Here is a 22,679-nt window from a genome sequence, read left to right as displayed (position 1 = left end):
AATGGTGGGAGGACAGAAAGTTCTCAGTCTGGAGGTGACTCTAATCTGAGCTACAGGCTCTTCAGTCTATGTGCTGCATGCCCGCCGTCTGGGTTTAACACACAGAATCCGTCCGGCATATTTGGCTGAATCAGTGCTGTTGGAGTTGCATCAGTAAAACGCTCTTCACGGTCAGCTTTAAGGCAAGCCCAGGGTTTCCACAGACATTTGTCAACACAGGAGTGTGAGCAAATTCAAACCTGCAGTCAGCAACAGCCATGGAATTTCACCAGTTTTATCTCCTCAATGTAAACAATGTTAATATCGCTAAGAAGCCGTCCTTGTTAACATCTGAAGGAAATTTATTGGCCCATAATTTGCAGAATGTGTGAGTAAATTGAGACGACAGTTTCAAAGAGTTTCGATGGCAGAATTTATGTGACTGACGTGTGTGACTGCATGTTTTTCCAAGATATCAATTTCTTCTTCAGATGCATGTTTTTACCAGAGTTGATTAAAGCGGCACACAGGCCAATAGCAACAGGCGTCAAAGTCTTCCACCAGACCTGCAGTTAAATGCAGTTTCAAATCAACACCGTAAACAAAGAGAGCCAGAGTCCTCGATGGGGGCAGGATTAGGCAAATGGCAAATGGAACTATACCCAAGGAAAGAGAAGTTAGACTTTACTAGACTGATACTTTAAAACAGCATGGCAATTTTCTTTTTTTAAACTGTTAATTTCATGTAACATAAACAGGAAAAATTCTACTTTGTCAGAAATATTTGTACATTTTAACTGTCAAATGTATCAAAACTTGCTGGTATAAAACTTTTTTTTTAATTGGGCGGCAGTCACATTTTTACACGCCACGCGGTACCAGCTGAGGTTTTAAAATCCTAAATTAAACGGCTGCCGAATGATTTTCTGACATCGGGCAGTGGCCGCCTGGGCACATTTGGAGGTCACGTGGTGGCAGACCAGTGACAGGCGGATGGCAGGAAGGCAGCAGTGCGATAACTGACTGATAGCAGCGCAGGCACTTGACGATGGCCCTTGACAGGGGCCGGGGGCCCAGCGATGACTGGACAATAATCTGTCAATCCCCCCCACCATTCTAATTTTGTAGTTTAATCTTTAATCAGACAATTTTTGCAATATTAGTAGACTTATCTTACTATTTTTGCTGTCTTTTTTAGCTTATGATGTGCCATTCAGTTACTTTAATAACTGTACTATTTCAGCTTTTTACTTCCTCATCAAATTTCGGCCTCTGCAGAGATCAGTTAAACATGTTAACTTTTCACACATTTAGCAGGAAATTCAGTTTTGTAGCTGCACCTCATGAAGACAACTTGAGAAATACAATTTCTCTAAGATAATAAAATGACTTGCTTTCTCAGTGGAATATACAAAGTAATATGCCTAAAGTGTTAAAGCATCCTTTAATCTTGTGAAAATAATTAATCTCAATAAAGAGAATTTTAGTCTGAACTAAAAACAAAGGCAAAAAAAATTGAAAAAGGAAACCTTACAGATAACATAGAATAAAGATAATGTAACTACTGTGTGACACTAGAGAGCTTAAATGCTGAAACAAGCTGTTGACCTGTGACTCTGAGCTAAAATAAAAGTTTCAACCCGACCTGAGCATGAGCACTTCGGTTAGTTTCATTCAGTGAACCGAAAAGGCCGTCCAAAGAACTCAAACTCAGAGAGTGAAGCAGAGCTTTGATAGCTGTGGGTCGGGTCACACAGGGATGCAATTATGTCTTCAATGGCTGGTGTTTTTCACTTTGATAAATGAATAGAACTTTTTCAGGAAATTACCTCAGGCTGAAGATCACGGATACGAATCAGCACCAAAAATAATCTATAACTGTTTTCTACGCTGCTAATGCACCGCAGCACATGAGGCTCAGCTGCACCACTGACCTACATCTGCTCATGCTGGGGAAGTCCATCGCTGGGGGAGATAACAAGACCTCACAGATATATTTAATCCTCTGCTGTTTGCAATTTAGAGAATTACGTTCTAGAAAACTCCAAAACCAAACATGGCAGAAACGCTAAGTCAAGGAAACTGCACCCTGTGACAGAATGTATGCATGCATCTCTGCAGAACATCATGTTGTGTTGGCATGAAGTTGGTGTTTTAGTGCAACTGCCTAAAGTTAGTAGTCTTTCTAGAAAGACAAATATTACATCCAAAAGTTAAATTCTGACACTAAGATAAGTGGAAGACATCTGTCAATCAATACACTGATGGTTAGGAGGAGGGATAAAGCAGACAGGGAGCAGTGTGCCAGTGGGCACGGACTCGTCGGGGTGGAGATATTAGAAATAGAAAGTCATTTTAGAACAACGTGAACAAAATGAGAATGCCATCTTAGTGGAGTTGGTCCAATATTAATAAACCCTTGTAGAATCTAAAAATAGCACTATTTTTAGAACATAAATCTTCATTTCCGTGTCCAAATAATGACAATGAATGCCAGTCTTTTTTGAACTACAAAATAAAACCCTTACGATTAAACCGATAATTACAGTGAAATTTCAGTTAAAACAAGTTTATCTGTTGTTTGGAGCAAAACAGATTTTACTTCATTTTTAATAGTAATTTTCCTTTTTCTAGATCCTAGACGAAAACCTGACTGTGGTGAGCATGAACCACTTAAAAACTGCTAAAATGTCTTGAATGTCTAAAAATCAAATATGAAATAGTTTGCAGTGTAGAAAAATATAAAAGTCTTTGTTGGCAAAAAATCCTCTTGGATTTGTCTGTGGAGAAAATGTTCATTGGATTGTGGGGTTCAGGCTGCCACAATGAGGAGGGTGATGCCCCTGGAATGACAGTGGGAATGGGTCACTGCTGAACGCAGCATTATGCACGGCTCCTCATAGCCCCTGAAGGAAGATTTCTTGGTCTTTCAGTGCTTTTTTGGCCCCTTTACTGCCATTCCTTAATGAAATTTCCAGCCCTGGATACTGCAAGTCATAAAGACTGTGGCTTTTTTTAGCCTTTGCCTGCTTTGAAGGCATCAATTAAGCAGAATTTTCCGAAGTGATTCAGATGCCTGCAGCAGTTCAGGGTTATTATTACCACAAGGTTTTCAAAGTCACAGAAACTGTCATTACACCACATTTCCTTATCACAATTTCTTCATTGCCTGGTTCTACAGTCCTTTTTAATCCCATCAATGGGGCCAATGGAATATTTCGGAAAGAGGGTTCATTTGCAAACCGTGTTTCTCGGGTTGTGGCACCACAGCAGAAAAGCAGGAGGAAAGGAGCTGCAGCCACGGAGCCAAAAGAGTCTTTGACAGCAATTAGTGTGAGCTGAAGACGACGGGGGAAATGATTCATCACTTAGCACTTGCCAAGTGCTGCACTTTAATTTGCATTTAAATCCGTCAACAAATGAAGAGAACTCCTCTTCGTTTTGGAATCTTTACAAGACAGCACAGCTGGGAAGGAGGTTTTTTCTTTTCCTTTTTTGAGAAGGGGGGTTCACTGATTTACTGCCTGTTTTCCAGTCATGTTGAAAGTCATTTCCTGGAGTCTATATCCTGAAGACTTGATCAGAGCTGAGGATGTTCTGGAGCTAAAAAGCCTGTTTTACGTTGTCATCTTCTAGTAGTTCTATAAGCGCAAAGATGTTGGTTTTACACAAACACACTAATATTATTGGGTTCATACTCATCAGAATGTAACCTATGAAAGGGTTTATAACCTATAAGTTTAACTGTACTGTACTGACACAGAGCCAAGCAGCATTTTTCTCCACCATGTGGGAGCCTGATGTCAGTGAGCGGCAAGCACTCTCACCAATCAGGAGTGAACTTGTTGGAAGTCCACACCCCTAACCACTTGAAAGTGGGCTCAGGAGAATCTGCCAATCAAACTCTTTGAATATTGAACATACTTTTTATGAGGCATCTAAACTGGCCAGTTTATAACTTAAATTACTTGTACTGAAGAAAAAACATCACGAATAAAAGTGAGGATTACATTAAGATTTAGAAAAACTAACATAGCAGACCATGAATAGTTATTTAAAAAAACAAAATGACTGAGTAATAGCTGTTTTTATTTTGGCTTCTTGGAGCCAGTGGGTACTTCCTGTTTGGAACGGCAGGGGGGAGGAGTCACTCAGTCCAGTTCTCAATAGCTTAACTGTCAGTTTCTGTAATCTGTCTGTTTACGTTTTCTGGTTTTTAGTTGTCAGTGTTGTGCCGTCTGTTTTCTCTTACCTTGTTTTTTTCCACCGTTGAGTTTTCTTATCCTCGACCTGTTTTCATTCCTTCACGTCTGTCAAGGGTTTGATCCCTTCAAACGTGATGTAGATGACATTTCATCCATTTATTATCTTCTGCTTCTGCTGCCAGAGTCAGACCTGCGTCTACCCTGAATTTTTACTTTGTTGAGCAGCAATAAAAAAAACTTTAAAGGCTCTGAACATTTATTTTAAAAAAGAAATGTTCAGAGATTTTCAAAATAAAAGCAGCTCAGGTAGCTTTGTGGCTCTATGCTAACTTTTAGCTTAAGCATAAAAGTTAGCATATAGACTGGCCTTAGGGGGGGACTGGGGGCTGTCTGCAGGTAAAAAATGGGTAACCCTAAATAGGTCAGCCTGGTGGACTACAGTGGAGCAAAAATGTTGATGGACATTTTTTGGGGATGCATAACACCTCACTAATGACTAGCATGTGGTGTAAAAGAATTTCATACAACTGCATCATTTGTACATAATAAGTTACTTACATTGTCCGCACAAACACTTCACGATAAACTTACCACTCGCACGACCAATACGTTCCATTTCCATGATGTCCCTTAAGGTGGGCGTACAAGCCCACACCCCCCCCCCCTCCCCCCCTCTTTTAGATGCGTCCGTCCCCCTCTACGACCCACCATGGTCTGGACAACTCAAAAACCTGCATCACCCATACGGGTCAACCTCGTACGGGGGGCCAAGCTTTGATCGCACCGCTTAAGTTTCCATGACTCAGCCCTAAATTGTAACTTTCAAGTCTACTTTAGTTAAAAACTGTAGAAGTTTGAAGAAAAACATGTAAACAAGAATCCAGATTAGATCTTAGTGCCAAGCAGCTTACCAGCATCCACGTGGTTAACTGAGCTTCATGCAGCTTTCATGGATCTTTCTTTGTCTTTTAATCCACCATAGAACAACAAGATGTGTAAAACTGATCATCTCCATCCAAAGTCTTCATCAAATATAGACTATAGACTTTCTGACTATAACAAAAAAGGCCAAAAAAGAGTTTATTGTAAACTCAGGCTACCCAGGACTGGGGCGAAACAAAGCCAAATCCTCACCCACCCCTTCTTATTTCTATTATATTTAGCTCAGAGGATATGAAATCATCTGAGATGAGACCACCCTTTCATGTTTTCATTTCTTCACATGCGCTTGTCTTCCACCCGCTTCTGATGGATCCTCAGCAGGGATTCTCTTTGAGAGAAGGTTTTTCCTGAAATCTGGACGTTCCAGTTTATGGTTTTTTTTCTGGTGGCAACAATCTGCTGTCTGATCTGTTTTCCTCTGTGTGCTGAGAATGCCTTGTTATTACGGGGTGTCACTGGTTGTTGTTTAATCGCCATGAAGGCTCCCCACGAGTTCTGCAGGGATTGATCACAAAAAAGAAAGAAGTGCTCATAAGTCAAGACAGGGCCCATCTACTCTCAAATAGAAGTATAATGAGGCAGAGGAGGGGAGCGTGGAGGAGCAGATTAATGAGAGGAGAGGAAGAGCGTCAGCAGCAGCTAAATGACGCCAAAGGCAAGTGATTCACCTTTAACCACACCCGGCTGGGCCTCTGAGCCAGGCTGTGCTCCTGAGATTACTGATGCTGTGGGACCCGAATCACACATTAAACCCTCCCATCGTTGGGATGTGTCTTTATCAAAATGAAGTCAAGGCATGTATTAAGGTTAGGTCCCCGTCTGAGGGGAGGTGGAGGTGACATTCACCATCGTCTGCAGCCCTGACACATTATCATAATAAAGAGATTTATTGGAAGATTAATGCTGTTTATTGTCGTTATCTAATTTGTTCCTCTGTAATTAAGGGGAGGATTTTAATGAAGCTTGCAGAGTTATAAAACTTAATCAGCGTGTAATTAGAGACTAAATGAAGGCTGTATTCATTTGTCAAGTGAAGCAGATGCCAACAACCAGTCAGTCCTGCTGAGAACACGGCACATGTCCGCACACCTTTTTATCTGCTTTTCTTCAAGGAATCAGAATCTTTTCAGAACCAGAGTCTCCGATGGAGAGGATGTGAACAATCCCCTTTTTTCAGAGCTATGGTCCTACTTGTGTCAGTAGCAGACATTTCCAAAGTGTTGTGGCAGTCGCAGCCTCACAGTTACAAATGCTTGTTCACAGTCACACGGCGATGAGCCATGACCTGAGAGGCGCTGCTCTTCACAAGCTTCCTCATATCTGAGCCCCAGCGTTGAATCATCAGCTGGAAGGATTTTTCCACACTTCCTCTTTTCCTGCTGGAGCTGCATTGAGGAGGCGGGGCATGGCGGCCTGACACCAACTCACAAACTTTCACCAAAGATCCAGTGCACAAAACACATCATGAACAATGACCTCAGCTTTAGCAGTCTGGATGTGAAAAAGCATCATTTGCTTTCCAGCTTTGCTGACAAGTTATATATAATTACAGGTGTTTACCCCTGGAGGGAAGGGGGGCGAAGCTTCTCAGTCACACAACAACTTAAAAGACCCAACAGGCCTTTAAAAGAAAAACAGCATGAAGGATTTGGTGTTGCTCAAACTGCTCAGTAGGCCAAAGGTGCTGCCATGATTCATGTCAAAGGTGGATGTGGAAGATCTTAGATGGCCACGAGGCCGGACGACCAGAAAAATAAAGACCCGGTCTGCTAAAGATTGTGTTTTGGGTGTTTTTAACATGTTCTTGTGGCATTTTTCTGATGATGGAGGAACGATATAAAGCAATTAAGCTTAAAATTGAGTTTCCAACTATTTCTTTATTTAGCTTGTTTTCTATTTAAATCAGGGGAGAACGAAAAATGCCATTTTAAAAAATAGCTTATTTGTGATGTAGAAAATATACTGGGTTGGCCACAAGCTTCCTACTCCGCCCCATTCTGATGCCTCCACTTATAGACAAATAGATCCATGAACATCTTTGTTTTCCACGTATGGCCTGGAATCTGGATCTAAACTGTTCGGCTGGATAGCTTCGATATAGCTTACCATTTTAGCTTTTGGTTGGGACTGTGAAGGGCTGTAAGCTAGCGAGGAGTGCATAAACAAAGACTTGTAAGCAATGGGGGGAAGAGGATTCCACCCACAACTCGGACACAAATTTCTAATGAACTTCTGCAGCTCTGCAGAAACTATGTCCTAGAAAACGACAACAATTTTATTTTATTTTATTTTATTCTGGCTAAAAATGGTGTAATCGTAATTAAAAGACCACTGGGAACACTTTTACAATAGATCAAAAGATGATCAGAGTGGGACTTCTAAGAGTTTGGGACATAATCTTGAGTGTAAGGTGGAAAATAAACGGATAGAACCAAGACTGTGAGAGAACCAAAAGTGGCATCGCCAAAGTGGGTGAAGGAAGAACCTGATGGACTTCCAGAAACCAAAGGTTTGGATGAACTGAAACATCCGTGGATGATGATTAAGCAAAACCCGGTGTGACCAGAGAGAACGGAAAACCTGAAAACACAACCTGAACCTAAAAGATACCAAATTTAAAATGATCCAGAGGACAAACTCAGCTGTAATAACAAAAGTCCTATCAATGAAACAACTGCACCATCCTGCCTGCCGTTTCCATGTCAACATTGGAGGTCCAACATCAGACCAGCAGGAACCTCACAGCAGCCCGTCTTCACTAATACACTCACATTTCAGCTCAAACTGTGTTTGTAAAAGTGCTGCCATTTCACACTGAGCTGAATTAGCTTATTTTTCACTGCAATTGTGAGGACTCCAGTAATAAATACACAGAACTATAAAGTGCATTAGGGTTTTGTAAAATCTGACATTAAAAGTAAACAAACTTCAGATGCATTTGACAACAAAATAATCAAAAATGTACTTTCATGTGCGTGTTGGTTACCAAAAAATAGTTTTGTTCTCTTTTCTTAGATGTGTCTACTTTCACAGGTTTAATGATTATATGTAAGGAAAAGGTTACAAAGAGGAAAGCAAGTTTTGGACACAAAACTGGAACATTTCATGTTTGAAATATTTCAAATGCAAATGCTGCAAATCTTCTGTTTGAAATAGATGTTTCTGACTACCCAAAAAATGATAAATGTGAGCATGCAAAATCTTGCTTATCTGCATTTGTCTGAGGCTGCAGCTCCCTTACAGAAGTCAACCTAAACCTTTTGATCACATTCTTCGGTTTTTAAGATGCATTTGAAGTTCAGGTTTGCTTAAAATGAGGAAAAAGGATGGACAGTCCAGGATGTTCTCTGGGAAGAGGGATAGATGGATGGATGAAAAGTAAAAAAAAGGCTAAATCATTTAGTTAAAAATTTAACCTGCTTGTTTTAAACAGCTTTTGATCATTTATTGTTTTTTCCAACACAATTACAAATATATGCATTATTAATGAATTATTGATCAGACCGATAAACCTTCTCACATGTGCTGCAGGGGTTTTAATTTGCGCACACACATGGTTTCTCTAATAGTTATCAAAAGTGCAGCCATTAATCAAGAAGATGAAAACCTCTTTTCCAGGCCTTTTGAGTGTTGTGGAGCTCTCTCGGAGAGCACAAATGCATCTTCTACGCTCTTTCAGCTCCTGAATCTCTCATGATGGCAGGCATTACCTGCTCCCCCTGTACACACTCTAATGATCCCAGCAGCGTCTCCTTTCTCCTGAAGAGACGCGCTGACACAGGCAGCTGGATAAACATCGCTTTTACAGAGAAGATAAGGAATAGTGTTCGAAAAAAGTCTAAAAGCTGGAGAAGCTGCGCTAAAAAGATTTTCGCAGAAATAACAAATTACGACAATCCTGCAATAAAACATACCAGGAAAATGTTGAATAAGGATGTCAAAGTTGATTTGTGACATTAAATAAACCTTCTGTCTTATTGGGCACTTCCCCTTAAAGTATATGGCTCAGTGGGGGCATTTACATGTAAAATGACAGTCAGGTCAGAGCAGAGGCCTGCATCCCGTGTCAGTCTTTCTGCAGAAGCAGCGGCTCATGCGAGAAAAGTGCATGAACGGGGCAACGCTGCTGGCAGGAAGGTGAGGTCAAAAGACGGTTTTTATGCTCGTACCACCCACTACTTTGATCCTATCAGAACTGAACCGTGGGACTCTTTCAAACAGTGACATTCGGTCAGCTGCCCCTCCTCACAAATATAAAAACATAGATGATCAAATATTACCCCCCATCGTTTGTGTGTTATCTTTTGACCCAAAGTTAAGAATTCATGTGGTTCAAAACTCGTGACTAGTTGTCTGGTCTGAATCAAGGCGGGTTATTGAGAACCAGGCGTGGGAAACATCGCTGTACACCTCTGTGCTTTTCTTTGGAATGAGTCTGAATTGCTTTCATGAAAGTCACAAACCAAATTTACTAAATCAGGCATTTCCTGCTTTTATGAAAGAAAACAGCGGTTGGTTGGTGAAGAGAAGAAGCTGAGGTGATGAAATCTCTTTAATCTGTGGTTGCAGCCGCTCCTGGAGAACACAGCGACAGCTGGAAGGCTTGCTTGGCTGACCAGAGGAAAATGAGAATAAAACAGAAGAGGCAGAAAGTGACATTCTGGAACTTTCAGAAAATGCTAAACACTGAAACACATCTAAATGCCAGACAAAGTAATTTAAAACTCCAGTGAGTCGCTGCTTTCTGTGAGAGGGATTGGTTAGTCTGTCCTCTGCGGTTAATTTATTACAGTCATGCTGACAGGTAAGGTTAACAGAGTCAGCGTAGTCTAAACTGCCGAATATTTACGATTCGATTAGGATCAGCGCCTTCAGGACAGTTTTCTCCCTTTTGTTCTTTATGTAATTTGGCTCTTTGAGTTTATATTTGACTGGATGTTCATTATTTCTGACATTTATGGTCAGTTTTCTTTTCATTCACATTTTTGTTTAGTCTTTTTGTAGGTTGAAGTTTAAAAAACAAATACTTTGTTTCGTTCAGATGATGAAAACAGTTTCCATTACAACTCAAATGAGGACCAAACACACATTCGCTTTCTTCCTAGACTTTACCAAAAAGTGGAATTACATGTACAAAAACTTTAAATGGAAGCTAAAAGGTCTGAGTGTTGTCACACAGAAATTTCATGAAACATCTTCCCCACTTCTATCCGTTACCATTCTCTGACCTTTGACCTGTGAACATGTGCCAGCCTCTGCCTGCTCCGCCCTCGCCACCTTTCTCCACCCTTCAGACCACCCCTCTTTCCACTCCTTCCCCGCAGGTCGGAGACCAGATCTTGGAGGTAAACGGCCACAGCTTTCTGAGCATCCCGCACGAGGACGCCGTCAAGGTACTCAAATCGTCACGGCACCTGATGATGACGGTGAAAGACGTCGGCCGCCTGCCGCACGCCAGGACGGTTGTAGGAGAGACCAAGTGGATCGCCAGTTCGCAGATCGCAGAGAGTTCTGCCAACAGCAGCATGGCCAGGTGAGCCCCCACATTCTGAAGACCTGCAGGTGTAGAGATGGAGGATGCTAAAGAACTCTGATGCAGAAAAGTTGAAGTAAAACAACAGTTATATATATATATGATTAAAAACAACTAATCCTTTAAACAAAACACAATCCACAACAAAAGAAGGAAAACACCAGGAATTGCCAAAAATAACCTCAGGTTTGTCCGTTCCTAACACGGTTGGAACAAAGACAGAAACAGAACAATTGATTTATTGCATGAAAGAGGAGAGTTAAGGAAGAAAGCACAAAACACAGTTGAGAGGAGAGACCGCAAAGGAGATCAAAAAGCTTCAAGACCCATTCCGATGAAAGTGGTGTTTTATATATATATGAAGAAAAAAAAAGTCAAAAATTGCATTTCTGAGTATTTCTTTATGTTCTGTATTACTTTATGTACTTTATGTACTTGTGGTGAATCAGGAGCAGATGAAAAAATGCAGTTTGAGAAATATGCTGGCCAGGGCAAAGTCTCCCTGCTCCATTCTAATGTATCCACTTACAGACAAATAGACCGTGAACGTCCTTGTTTTCCTCGTCTCAGCTGGAATCTGGCTCTAAACTGTACAGCTGGATAGCTCCAGCGTTGCTCACCATTTTTGTTGCACTGGTAACGTTAGATTGGGTCTGTGAGGGGCTGTAAGCTTGTGGGAGAGGATGTAAACAAATGGATGATGGGAAATAGGGGTGGGGTTGCTCTGCCCCAACAGTTCTGCCCACAAGAGGTGAATTTCTAATGAACTACTTCCACTCTGCTGAAACTAAAAAAATGAAAGATTTGCAACTGAGAGCAGGAGCAGCAGAGGAGAAAAGGAGCTAAGTGAGTTTGTCTGGATCTACAGCAGAGATGCAGGAAGAAGAAGAAGCAGCCAGACAGAAACTCGGAGGAGACTCACATCAGGCAGACTGATCCAATCCAGTTTTACCACCAGCCCAAATGTTTAAATAATGTACTTTCTGATCATCATTATTCTTATGGAAAAAGTCATGGTTAATATTTGACTGAGTCCATCAGAAAATATTTAAGAAAAAAGCTGTTCACCATCACAGGAGGTCAGAGGTTGGTCCACTCCGAGGACTCTAGTCCATGAAAGCATGGTCTGCCAGACTTCCTCATTTGAACATCCCCTCTGCTGCTCATCAGCTGGAACTAATGCGCTAACAGCCCCATTAAAGCCTGTCACAGCTCCTCATCCGCTCCACGGCGCACAGAGCATCAGCGCGGCGGGGCGGAACCGGGATTTCTCTGGTTCTCTGACGTAAAGGATGCTGGATACGAATATCTGCAGGGGTTTCACCCCCCACACCCACTTCCACCCACTGTCTGCTCACAGCTGTTTGTGTTTTAGATGAAGCGCAGATGGATGGAAGAGTTCCCTTCTGTGTGAGAACAGTTTCCTCTTCTAATGACAACATCCGGTTGTTAATCAGCTCCTCTCCATCTTCTGACACTATCACATCTGTCATGAACACACGTTAGTATAATTACATTCAAATTCACTCATATTCCCAATAGTTGTTTACCTCTAAATCGCAATATAGTAATAGAAATATTACCCAGAGTGTCATTTTTGCCAGAAGAGGATGTGGGTTGAGGAATAGATTTGGCTTTTTTGTTTCTTAAAAACAGGATTAAATATCGGAAATTTTCTTTTAGTTGGTTTCAGACATTGTTTTAATTGATGTATGGTTGTAATAATAACTTTCATAAACACTAGGCAACACTTTTAGGCAATTTGCTGTAAATGCTGTCGAGTGGTGACCATTTTAAAATAATTTTTGGTGTTTCCACATTCCCAGATGTTTTTTTTAAACATTTTTACAAATGCAACATGATGGCACTTCATGAGGTTCATAAATATATGCAGAGGTGTAAATAAATCTGTCATAAACCGATGCTTTAATGAGAGACTGCCTTTTCTTAAACTGTAAAACTAAATGGATGGCTGACTTTAATACACCAACAAAAAGTACGTTTTTAGTTTGCAGTGGGAGGGGTTTGAGGTGGGGGCATTTTCTGACTGCCAGCATGTTTGGGTCGCTTTGTTTGTTTGTTTTCATCAGGGAGGGCCGTCCTGACTGACCGACTGACTGTACTGCTTGTTTTCTTCTCAGTAGTTGCAAAAGGTGGCGCAGTGGTTAGTTGCCTCACAGCAAGAAGGCCCCTGGTTCAAGTCCCACACTTTCTGTGTGGAGTTTCCATGTTCTCCCCGTGCATGCCTGGGGATTTCTCCCACTGTCCAAAAACATTCTTCTCAGGTTAACTGGTGACATGCTGTGGATGTTAGTGTGCAGGGGTGTGTGATTGTGGCCCTGCGACAGACTGGCAACCTGTCCCCTGCCTATCCCGCCCGCAATGGCCTCCCGTGACCCCGACAGGGAACAAAATGGCTTAGAAGATGAATTAATTCATTCATTACTAGCTGCAGAATCCATCTAATAAACCTGTGTTCATGTGCTCTGCTGTCCTTCCTGCTTCGGTCACCCACACTTGCTTTATCTTCTTCTTTAGGGCTAAAAAGATTTAATTTGTTTTGGTCCAAGTTATTACCAACCCCATGAGAAAACACCAACAGTATCAGACATGATGGGGTCAAAAACCTTCATGAAGCTTCCATCTGAATCAAGATCTCTGAAGGAGGCGATCTAAAGGAAAACCTCAGCACTATGCTGATCTTAAGGCTGTCTCACACAGCCAATAAATGCATCTTAGACATATATTTTCAATAAAAATTGGTCATATGTGAAAATAGATAAAGTGAAAAGTGAGAAAAGGTGTAGTCTTTTCGTGAAATTTTCACAGATGTATCACAAGTGAACCACGTTAAGAACACGTAAATCAAGGTAAAGAACTCTACGTCCGATCCATGGCCTCAGCTACTGTTCTTTGTCTTCCTGTCCTCCTCCTCTGCCTCCAATTCAGGAGCTGCTGGAGCTGGACTAGTTGGTTATTGTGCTGCTGGAGAATGAGCACCAGCACTTTGGGGGTTCATGAGGATCTCTTCTGAAACTCGTTTACAGAGATGTGTATCCAAAGGCGGCTCGGACTAATGGGGAGGTGAAAGACCGGCCAATTTAAATACCCTTCACACAATTTTCCAAATCATACATTAACCGTGCATGATTATTTATTACTTATTTAATAGTGATTTGTGCATTAATTATGTAATTTCAACATGATACGTGCACCATATACATGATATAAAAGTTATACAGTGAGGCAAACAAGTATTTAGTCAGCCACCAATTGTGCAAGTTCTTCCACTCAAAAATATGAGAGACGCCTGTAATTTCCATCACAGGTCTCTCAACCATGAGAAGCAAAATGAGAAAAAAAATTCCAGAAATTGATGTTATCTGGTTTTTAAAGAATCTTTTTGTAAATTATGGTTGAAAATAAGTATTTGGTCCATAACAAAAGGTCAACTCAATTCTTTGTTTTATACGCTTTGTTGCAAAGACAGCAGTCAAACGTTTTCTTTAAGTCTTTAAGTCTTTAAGTCACAAGGTTTTCACAAACTGTTGCTGATATTTTGGCCCATTCCTCCCTGCAGATCTCCTCTAGAGCAGTGATGTTTTGGGACTGTTGCAGGGAAACACAGACTTTCAACTCCCTCCAAAGATTTTCTATGAGGTTGAGATCTGGAGACTGGCTAGGCCACTCCAGGACCTTGAAACGCTTCTTACGAAACCATTCCTTTGTTACCCGGGCAACGTGTGTTTGGGATCTTTGTTATGCTGAGAGAACCAGCCATGTTTCATCTCCACTGCCCTTGCTGATGGAAGGTTCTCACTCAAAATCTGACAATACATGGCCTCATTCATTCTTTCCTTTACACTGATCAGTCGTCCTGTTCCCTTTGCTGAGTAAACAGCCCCAAAGCATGATGTTTCCACCACCATGCTTTCCAGTAGGCCTGTGTTCTTTCTCTTCCAAATGTGATTAGTAGGTTCTTACCAAAACGTTCTATTTTGGTTTCATCTGACCATAGGACATTCTCCCAATCCTCTTCTGGATCATCCAAATGCTTTCTAGCAAACTTTAGACAGGCATGAGCATGTACTGGCTTAAGCAGGGGGCAGGTCTGGTACTGCAGGATTCTTTTTGAGGTTGTGGACAGATGTGTTTTCTATAGGTATCCAGTTCAAACAGGTGCCATTAGTACAGGTAATGAGTGGAGGACAGAGGATCCTCTTATAGAAGAAGTTACGGGTCTGTGAGAGCCAGAAATCCTGCTCGTTTGTAGGGTGACCAAAGACGTATTTTCCACCAAAAACGTCCAAATAAATTCTTTAAAAATCTGACTATGTGATTGTCTGGATTTTTTTTCTCATGCACGAAAAGTCAGTTAGACATACGTTGAACGGTCAAAAGTCTCACAGTGTTTTAGGGTAACTCCGATGCAGGACTAGACGACAAGGTTGAGGGAATATCCAGAGTTATTAAAAGAACTCTGGATCAAGGTGGGAAAAACTCCACAAATGTAACAGGACTGGAAAACAGCATGACTCCGGCAACGATACCAGGACAACAGACTGAAGTAAAGCAACACTTTGACACAGAGAGCAGAAACTGAGACACTTAAACAGATCTCAAACAAAGTAACCCAAAGTCCAGGCAACTGTGCGCCACTCACGGAGAATTAAGCAGAGCCCTTCAGGAGAACCAGCCAACCTGCACACAAGACACGACAGCAAGTAGAACAAAACAGAACCGGAGATTGAGACAGGAAGTCATGTGTTTCTAACATAATAAGCCACACATTTGAGTATGCATCTTGCAAAAATCACTCATAGTGGCATAAAATGTACTTAATAATTGTGTATAAACTACGTAAAATATGCGTAAACTGCGTAATTCTCAACCGACTAAATATTTTGAACTACTCAAAACCCAATTCACGGAAAGTCATGTCGGTCTAAACCCTTGACAGGCATCTGCGCACGTCGGCAAATGACGAACGCAAGAAACGCTTATGAATTACGTATATCACACATCATGGAAGACCGAAATTTCATTCGCGGAAATTGCGCAGTATTAACGTAGTGGCTGTCACACGACCTTTAGAGTTTTCCATACATCAATCTCTTCTTGCTTTGTATTTTCCTCGTCTTCTTTTTCGCCCCGTCTCAATTTTCTGTGGGTTTATGTTTGTTGTGGTGGGACACAGCTGAGATCATGCAGCTGAGCAAAGGTTTGCTCTTCCTCTGCTAATGCCAGCGAACAAAAACTTTTCCTGCTCAGAGAGTCTGTTTAAAACCGCCGCATCCACATCACTCCAATATTTATGCACGTCTTTATCACAAGGGTTTTGAAACACTTTTAGGATCTGTCTCATTCAAAACACAATAAAATAAGATTGTGTTCTTTTTCCGTCTAAAAATAATATGAACATTTTAACTTTTGCTTCAGATTTCAACATGTGATAACACACTTAAGCTTTTGGATCTTTGCTCATTTTTATGAAGCAGAGTCTCTGTAAGGTTGTTTTTTTCTGATTAATTTGGCAATAGTTTGTGTTTGCTGATAACACAAGTTTTCCTCTGATAACACAAATTTTCCTCTCATTTTCTGTAAGTGTGATGATCTTCAGAAGGCATAAACTTGTTAAAGAGCATGAATCCATGCCTGTGCTTCACATTCCTAGTTCTGGAGTCATAATAATGCATCAGAAGTTTGTAATTAAGTTAAAAGCTGGCTTGCTTTAGGAGCTTCAGCTTGAAATAAGATTTGCATAAAAGTGAGATTTACTGTGTCATTACCACGGTTTGCATATTTCACATGAAGTGATTTAAAAGTCCTGCATGCACTTGCAGAGCTTCATTCAGTCACTTGTCATCTAAAAGATCTTGTTTCTAACCTGTGAGTTATTGGGTTCTTGTTCAGAAAGAACTGATGGTTTTAGTTTGTGCCCCTGTGGCTCATTTCAGTCTGGGGGAAAATCCAAAAAACTGATATTTTCCTGATCCACAACATGCATTTCTATGCTGAAGCTGAAAACTTTATTCAAAGTCCCACTCCTATCATCTTCTGATGTGTGGCAAAAGCGTTCCGAGTGGTCTTTTGAATGCCCTATTTCATGCTAAATCAACTATTTTGTGCTTTAAAGTGTATTATAATGTCAACTCCAAACAAAATACGACCCCAAAGTGGTATTTTGATCCATTCCAGAATTTTTGAGCATTTCTCTAAAAACCTGCTCTCTGAGCACCAGCTCCTCTCAATCCACGAAAACGAGTGGTTCCCCACATTGTGACGTACATAAGTGAGAAACAGCTGCTTCCAGAATAAGTCTGTGCTGCCATCATATACACACCCCCACTTTCTCTGCGGAGAATGGATATAATTTACTCTGAAAGGCTTAAGAAAAGCCTGATAAAGGCCCTTTAAGTGTGTTTATGTTGTTTTTAGCCAAAATCAAAACACCTGTGCTGTAGGACATAGTTTCTGCAAAGCGGCAGAAGGTCATTAGAAATTTGCCTCTGACTGGTGGGGGGGGACTAATAATCAGCATGGAGTAAGCAGGTCTTACTTTCCATCACTCATCTGTTCATACTCTCTCACACTAGCTTACAGCCCCACATATCCGCAACCTGACATTACCGGTGCAGCAAAAATGGAGAACAATATCTGAGCTATTCAGTCATACAGTTTTGATCCAGATTCCAGCTCAGACAGGCAAACGAAGACGTACATGGATCTATTTGTCTATAAATGGATGCATCGGCATGGAGCGGAGCAGGAAGCATGTGGCCAAATATAGCACCTCATCGCTACAAGGTTTTCAAACAGCATTTGAATAAAGAAATGCTCAAAAATGCATTTTTATTCTTAATTTTATTTATTTATGTCCTCCATCATGAGAAAACTGTTACAATATGGTGCTAAAAACACCATTTTCATCAGAGTGGGTCTTTAAAGAATGTCTGGAAGGCACAAAGTCTTCTGCTTCCCATGTGTGTAAAACACTCTTGAAGCAGATGAGCTTTGATGGCCATTTGCAGAAATGATTTCCAAGCTAACCCAAAGCAGTGAAGTGCTGAAAAGCTTCAGTCAGGATGGCCTCATGCATTTGTCCTCGATGCTTTGTTTATACGTTTGTGTTTGATGTGTGGCAGACGAATACTTTAGACCAATCGAATCGGTTAGTTCAAAAGGAACCAAGTCCACAATTTTTCAAAATAGAGATATTATCTGTTCTATGGTCTTCAAGGGAAAAACTATCTGATTATGTGCAAAAAAGTCCCAAGTCCGTTGTAAAGTATTGACTATGCTTGACATTTAAAATGCATTAAGTGCAGAATTCCTGGACTTGGGCCTCTCTTGCATGGGTTTAGCTTTATCCCATAGATGGCAGCACTAGTTATCCAATATGGCAGCGCCCCTGTTTAATTCAAGAAGGGCCCAAGTCCAGAGACTTTAGCTTGCAAGTCCTCTGAAATGATAAAAATGAGGTGCTTTACATTATAGCATTTGTAAGCTATGAACTGGTGCTAAATCTGGGTAAAGTATTAATCATTTGGTGATCCTCCCTTTAAGCTATGCAATTAAAATCATTTCCTGAAAAAACAAACCTCTTGGACTTGGGCCCCTTTTGAACTAACTGATTCAATTATTTTGTGACTTCCTCTGATGATGCGTTTTGTCTGGCGGTAGCTCTTGTCCCCCTCAAAGGTACCAGGTGATGTGAGTGTGCATGTTCAGATTGCTGCAGGAGGATTCAAACACATCTGCTTCATTAGTTCTCATTACAGATGAATGTGTTTGCAAACAGCAAGTCAATTACTCAGGCAGTCCTAGAGTGTATCTCAGTGATTAATTTGTCATGTTTATTTGATTTTTGCAGCTTCTCGGTGGAGCAAGGAGCATCTGTAGCGGGAAAGGTAAGCCTGAAGACTTCAGGTTTTCTCTGAATGTACGGTTCATTTCTCATTTATTAGCATCAAATGTCTTCTGATTGGTCGACCGCTGCTCACAAACATGCTTCGCTGGGAGGCAAGCATTGGTGGAAAATGCAAAACATTAGATTTGATTTTGATCAATTTAAAAACTGATTTTCAATACTGAAGCCTGACAGCGGAAATCAGGAGCTGCAGAATTTCCTCAGCAAAGTTTAGCTCCTAAGACCCTGAAGAAACCACTGAAACACAAAGCTGACTGCAGACACCAAAAACACATTTGACTCCATTTGCTTCTGGATGGGGGGCCTGTTTACCTCATTGAGAGTGACCTACAAACAGCAGTAGATGCTTTCTCTCCAATCAGTCCTTATTTATTTCTTCACAGCCAACAAACTGAAGTAACTCAGAAAAAGGATTTGGTTTGTTCTCGTAGCACCTGTGGAAAGTTGGGAAAAACACATGCTCCTCCCTGCTTGGATTAGGGCGTTAAGACTGATCCACACGACAAAACAACCAAATTCTTGCAGTAAATTTCCCGCTCTGATGCTTAGGCTGAAACGAAGCATCGAGCACAGGTTTTTTTCTGATGCGGGAGAAGTCGGCAAAATGCCACAGACAAACACGGCAAAACAATCTGCATCTGCTGCCATCTGTTCCACGCCTCCACTGGGACGTGGGGAAGTTCAGCCTCACACTAGATTCCTGCTTCATAGACACTTTAATAAAGTAAATATGAAGGAAAAAGCGATTTGTGAAGGTAAGTGTTTTAGATTTATACTGTGACATTCCTGGCATGAATGAAATGAGCTTTTTTCTTTAATGACCTACCTTAGTAAAAATTTTGTTTCTTGTGTTTTCAACATGGTCTTGTAGCATTTTTCTTATGATGGAGGACATATATAAAGAAAAATGCATCTCTGAGTATTTCTTATTCAAGTTGTTGCAGAAAAATGCCGTATAAAAAACATGTGGTTGTTGGCTACAAAGTACAGCCACAGGCTTTCTGCTCTGCTCCATTCTCCATCCACTGTCAGACAAATACATCCTTTTACGTTTCTGTTTTCCTTATCTGAGCTGGAATCTGGATCTAAACTGTATTTAGTTTAGATCTATTGAATAGCTTCAATAGTGCTCACTACTTTAGTTGCAGCTCTAATGATAGCTTGGGGCTGTAAGCTAGCTGGAGAGTGTGTTAATAGAAGAATGATGGGAAATGAGCGTAAGCTTAGACTATGGTCACATGGACCAAAACACCACCGTGCAGCGACCTACATGGAAGTTTTTTAAGATTGGCTGGTGGCCACGTGTTGGCATTTGTGATCAGTTTCGCAGTTTTACACCGCACACGGCTGCCACGGAGGTTTTACGAAAAGGTTCAAATAAAACGGTGACCGGATGATTTTCTTGAGGCAGCAGCTTGATAATTGACTGATAGGAGGGTCTCAAACTCTGATCTCCAAATCATTTGATGATCAGTCGATTTCAGACTGCCACACTCCAGCCACCCCCCGCCCCCCACCAACGTGTCGTCGTTCTACTGCCACCGACCGATTTTTAGAAATCAGATGGTAGGAGCGCAGGCACTCGACGAGGGCTGTATAGATGGGCTGGTGGCCCCGGCAATGACAGGAAAAATTGGGCGGCGGCAGCTAAATTGGAAAATTCTGCCAATGAATCCCCATCTCACAGTGGCAGTTGTATTTGTGGCCGTAGAGTTTCTGCCAGCATCGTGCCCACAACTCAGAGGTGAATTTCTAATGAACTCCTGCCAGTCTGCAGAAACTACGTCCTAAAAAACGACATGGGTTTCCTCTGGGGGCGCTTTTAAAATAGATCAAAAGATGATTAGAGTAGAATTCTCCTAGTCATTAAAGCTTGTTAAATTCTACATTCATATTGGTCCCTGACAGACACTTTTGTAGCGGGACTATCACTGCTGCATGTTTAACTCTATGATGGATTTGGAGACGTTCCTGTTTTCCAGCACAGCAATTCATTCTTTACAGAAGCTGGTTTTCACCAAAAAGACCAGAGAATTTAATGTAATGGGTTGTATTTAAAGATCTCCTATTAAAATATGTTGTTCCTAAGTCAGTGTGGAGTTGTAACAACCAGCATGTAAATCCTAGATTCAGTGTAGGTTATTTACTGTCATCCATTTTCTTACCTCAACCTTGACTTTGGTTATGACTTTGGAAAGAAAAAAGAGCCTTTGCAGGAGGGTGGGAATCAGAGGAAAGTTGGAAGAGACAGCAGCTGACAGCAGCAAAGAAGAAAGGTGAGTGGGAGAGCTCACTTTCCATTATGGAAACTGTGATGGACAGTTTTTTTTTTCCAACACTGCTGCTGTTGGGGAGGAAAGGTGGTGTGATGGTGAAGGAGAGCTGCTAAAAAGAGAGGACCACACCTCCCTTGAGCTTGTTTGGCTGAAGGTCCAGAGAGATAAAGGACAGGAATGTGTCTGAGAAAGCATCACAGCCGTCTGAAAACAGTATTTAATACTCACATAAAAATTGATGCTAGTAAGTCTGGTAAATAACTTGGCTAATAATTAAGAAATCAATCAGCAAAATATCAAATTAATTTGGAACTAATTATTTAAATAGGTTATATGAAAGGAATTACAAAGCACATTAATGTTTCATTAAGTTCTGGGTATTTTGAAATGTGCTTTTCAAAAAAATAATATATAACCTTTATTTATTTATTTTTATTTTAAGAGGGTTAGAACAAAAATCTGAACAAACCAGAACATTTTTTTTAATATTCTTTTTTATTTATAACTAAATAGGTTGTCTCCTGTGAGAGACGTGTGACTCTTGTGTTTATGCAGGAGATGTAACTCAGAAATCCACTGAAAAATCCAGGCAGAGAAGAGAATGTCCCCATGAAAGGGTGGAGCCCCCATCCATCTTCTTTAGAAAGGAGGGCAGAAGTGGAGCGACTCAAAGTACAGCTAAGTAAAATACAGAAACAATAAGCCTAAAGACTGAAAATTGAACCATAAAACAAAACAAGCATAAAATCTGGGATACAAATGATCGAAAGAGCAAAAATCAGATAAAGACAGATAAAGCAAAAGGTGACAAATTACTTTAAAATGTTTAAACAGAAGCTTTATTATCCAAAGTGGAAACCCCTTCTGTATTTCTCTTTGACAATAATTCAAATAGATTTAGAAAAGTTTTTATTCTATATTGTATCACATATCTATACTTAAAATCGAATATTAATTAGGAATTAAATTGACAATTAACTTTTCAAAGATTCCCAGTTATCAAATTTAGTCATTTGAGTTTCATACATGACTCCTGATTTTTCAGACTCCAGTTTACTTCATACATGTATTGATCTCCTGATCTCACTTCATGATGCTGTTTGACGTTTTTCTTTGGCTGGCCAAATTGAAGATGTTGGATGGGATCCTGTGCTTTGTAACTTGGTGAAGCTATTTTTTTTATTTACCATACAAGAAATCAGTGCCAAGTGTTAAAAAATATAAAAGTTTGCAGTCTCAGCAGGTCAGAGCATTGATAACTGTTTTAAATCGGAAGGATCTCAGATTTCCTCCTCAATGATTAAATTCACAAACAGATTTCGCTCCATTGTTGTTCCTCTTTCTTATTAAAAGAAGCCTTTATCCCATAATGTTTGTTAATCTGATGCTTGACTTTAATTGATTTTAAGCTTTAATTTAGCCTTCCCCAATCCTGTTCCTCACACCACCCACCGCTCGCCTGCTTCAGCTTGGGTTCCTGTCCCAGCGAGCCTAATCCGACTTATCAGTTTTTCAGCAGGCTCTGCAGGTGCCTGATAAGTGCACAGCCATTAGAATGAGGTCTGCTGGAGGCAGAAACAGAGGAAAAGTGAAAAAATGTCCAACAGAGGGCCTTAGCTCCATAGAAACTCAGGCACCAATGTCCTCTGAAAATACAAGCCCATGCTTTGGATCTGTGACTTAAACTCTGTCTATGACTCAGAAACACTGATAGCTTCACTCTTCCGTATTCACATTTTACAGGTTTTATGGTATAATACTCTAACTTTGACTCTTGGCTCACACTCTGGCTTTAGTCCTGCAGCTACTCACTT

At 40.8% G+C, this 22,679-nt stretch overlaps 1 protein-coding gene across 9 annotated transcripts in view; it reads left to right on the top strand.

Annotated features, from left to right (window-relative positions):
• The window catches only part of whrna (whirlin a), a 201,559-nt gene that overhangs the window by 119,927 nt on the left and 58,953 nt on the right, over positions 1-22,679 (top strand). For 7 of the 9 annotated variants that reach the window (XM_078955685.1, XM_078955684.1, XM_078955689.1 and 4 more), the window contains exons 4-5: positions 10,379-10,659; positions 18,533-18,569. In XM_078955685.1, the coding sequence (XP_078811811.1) occupies positions 10,379-10,659; positions 18,533-18,569 (318 nt within the window). The remainder of the gene's footprint in view (positions 1-10,378; positions 10,660-18,532; positions 18,570-22,679) is intronic. The other 2 variants (XR_013659280.1, XM_023960685.2) reach the window with 1 other exon arrangement.

This window comes from Oryzias latipes, chromosome 12, assembly GCF_053564925.1.
Source record: "Oryzias latipes strain Hd-rR chromosome 12, Olatipes_Hd-rR_3.1".
NCBI classification, from domain to species: Eukaryota; Metazoa; Chordata; class Actinopteri; order Beloniformes; family Adrianichthyidae; genus Oryzias; species Oryzias latipes.
This window is presented reverse-complemented; position numbering and strand designations above follow the sequence as displayed.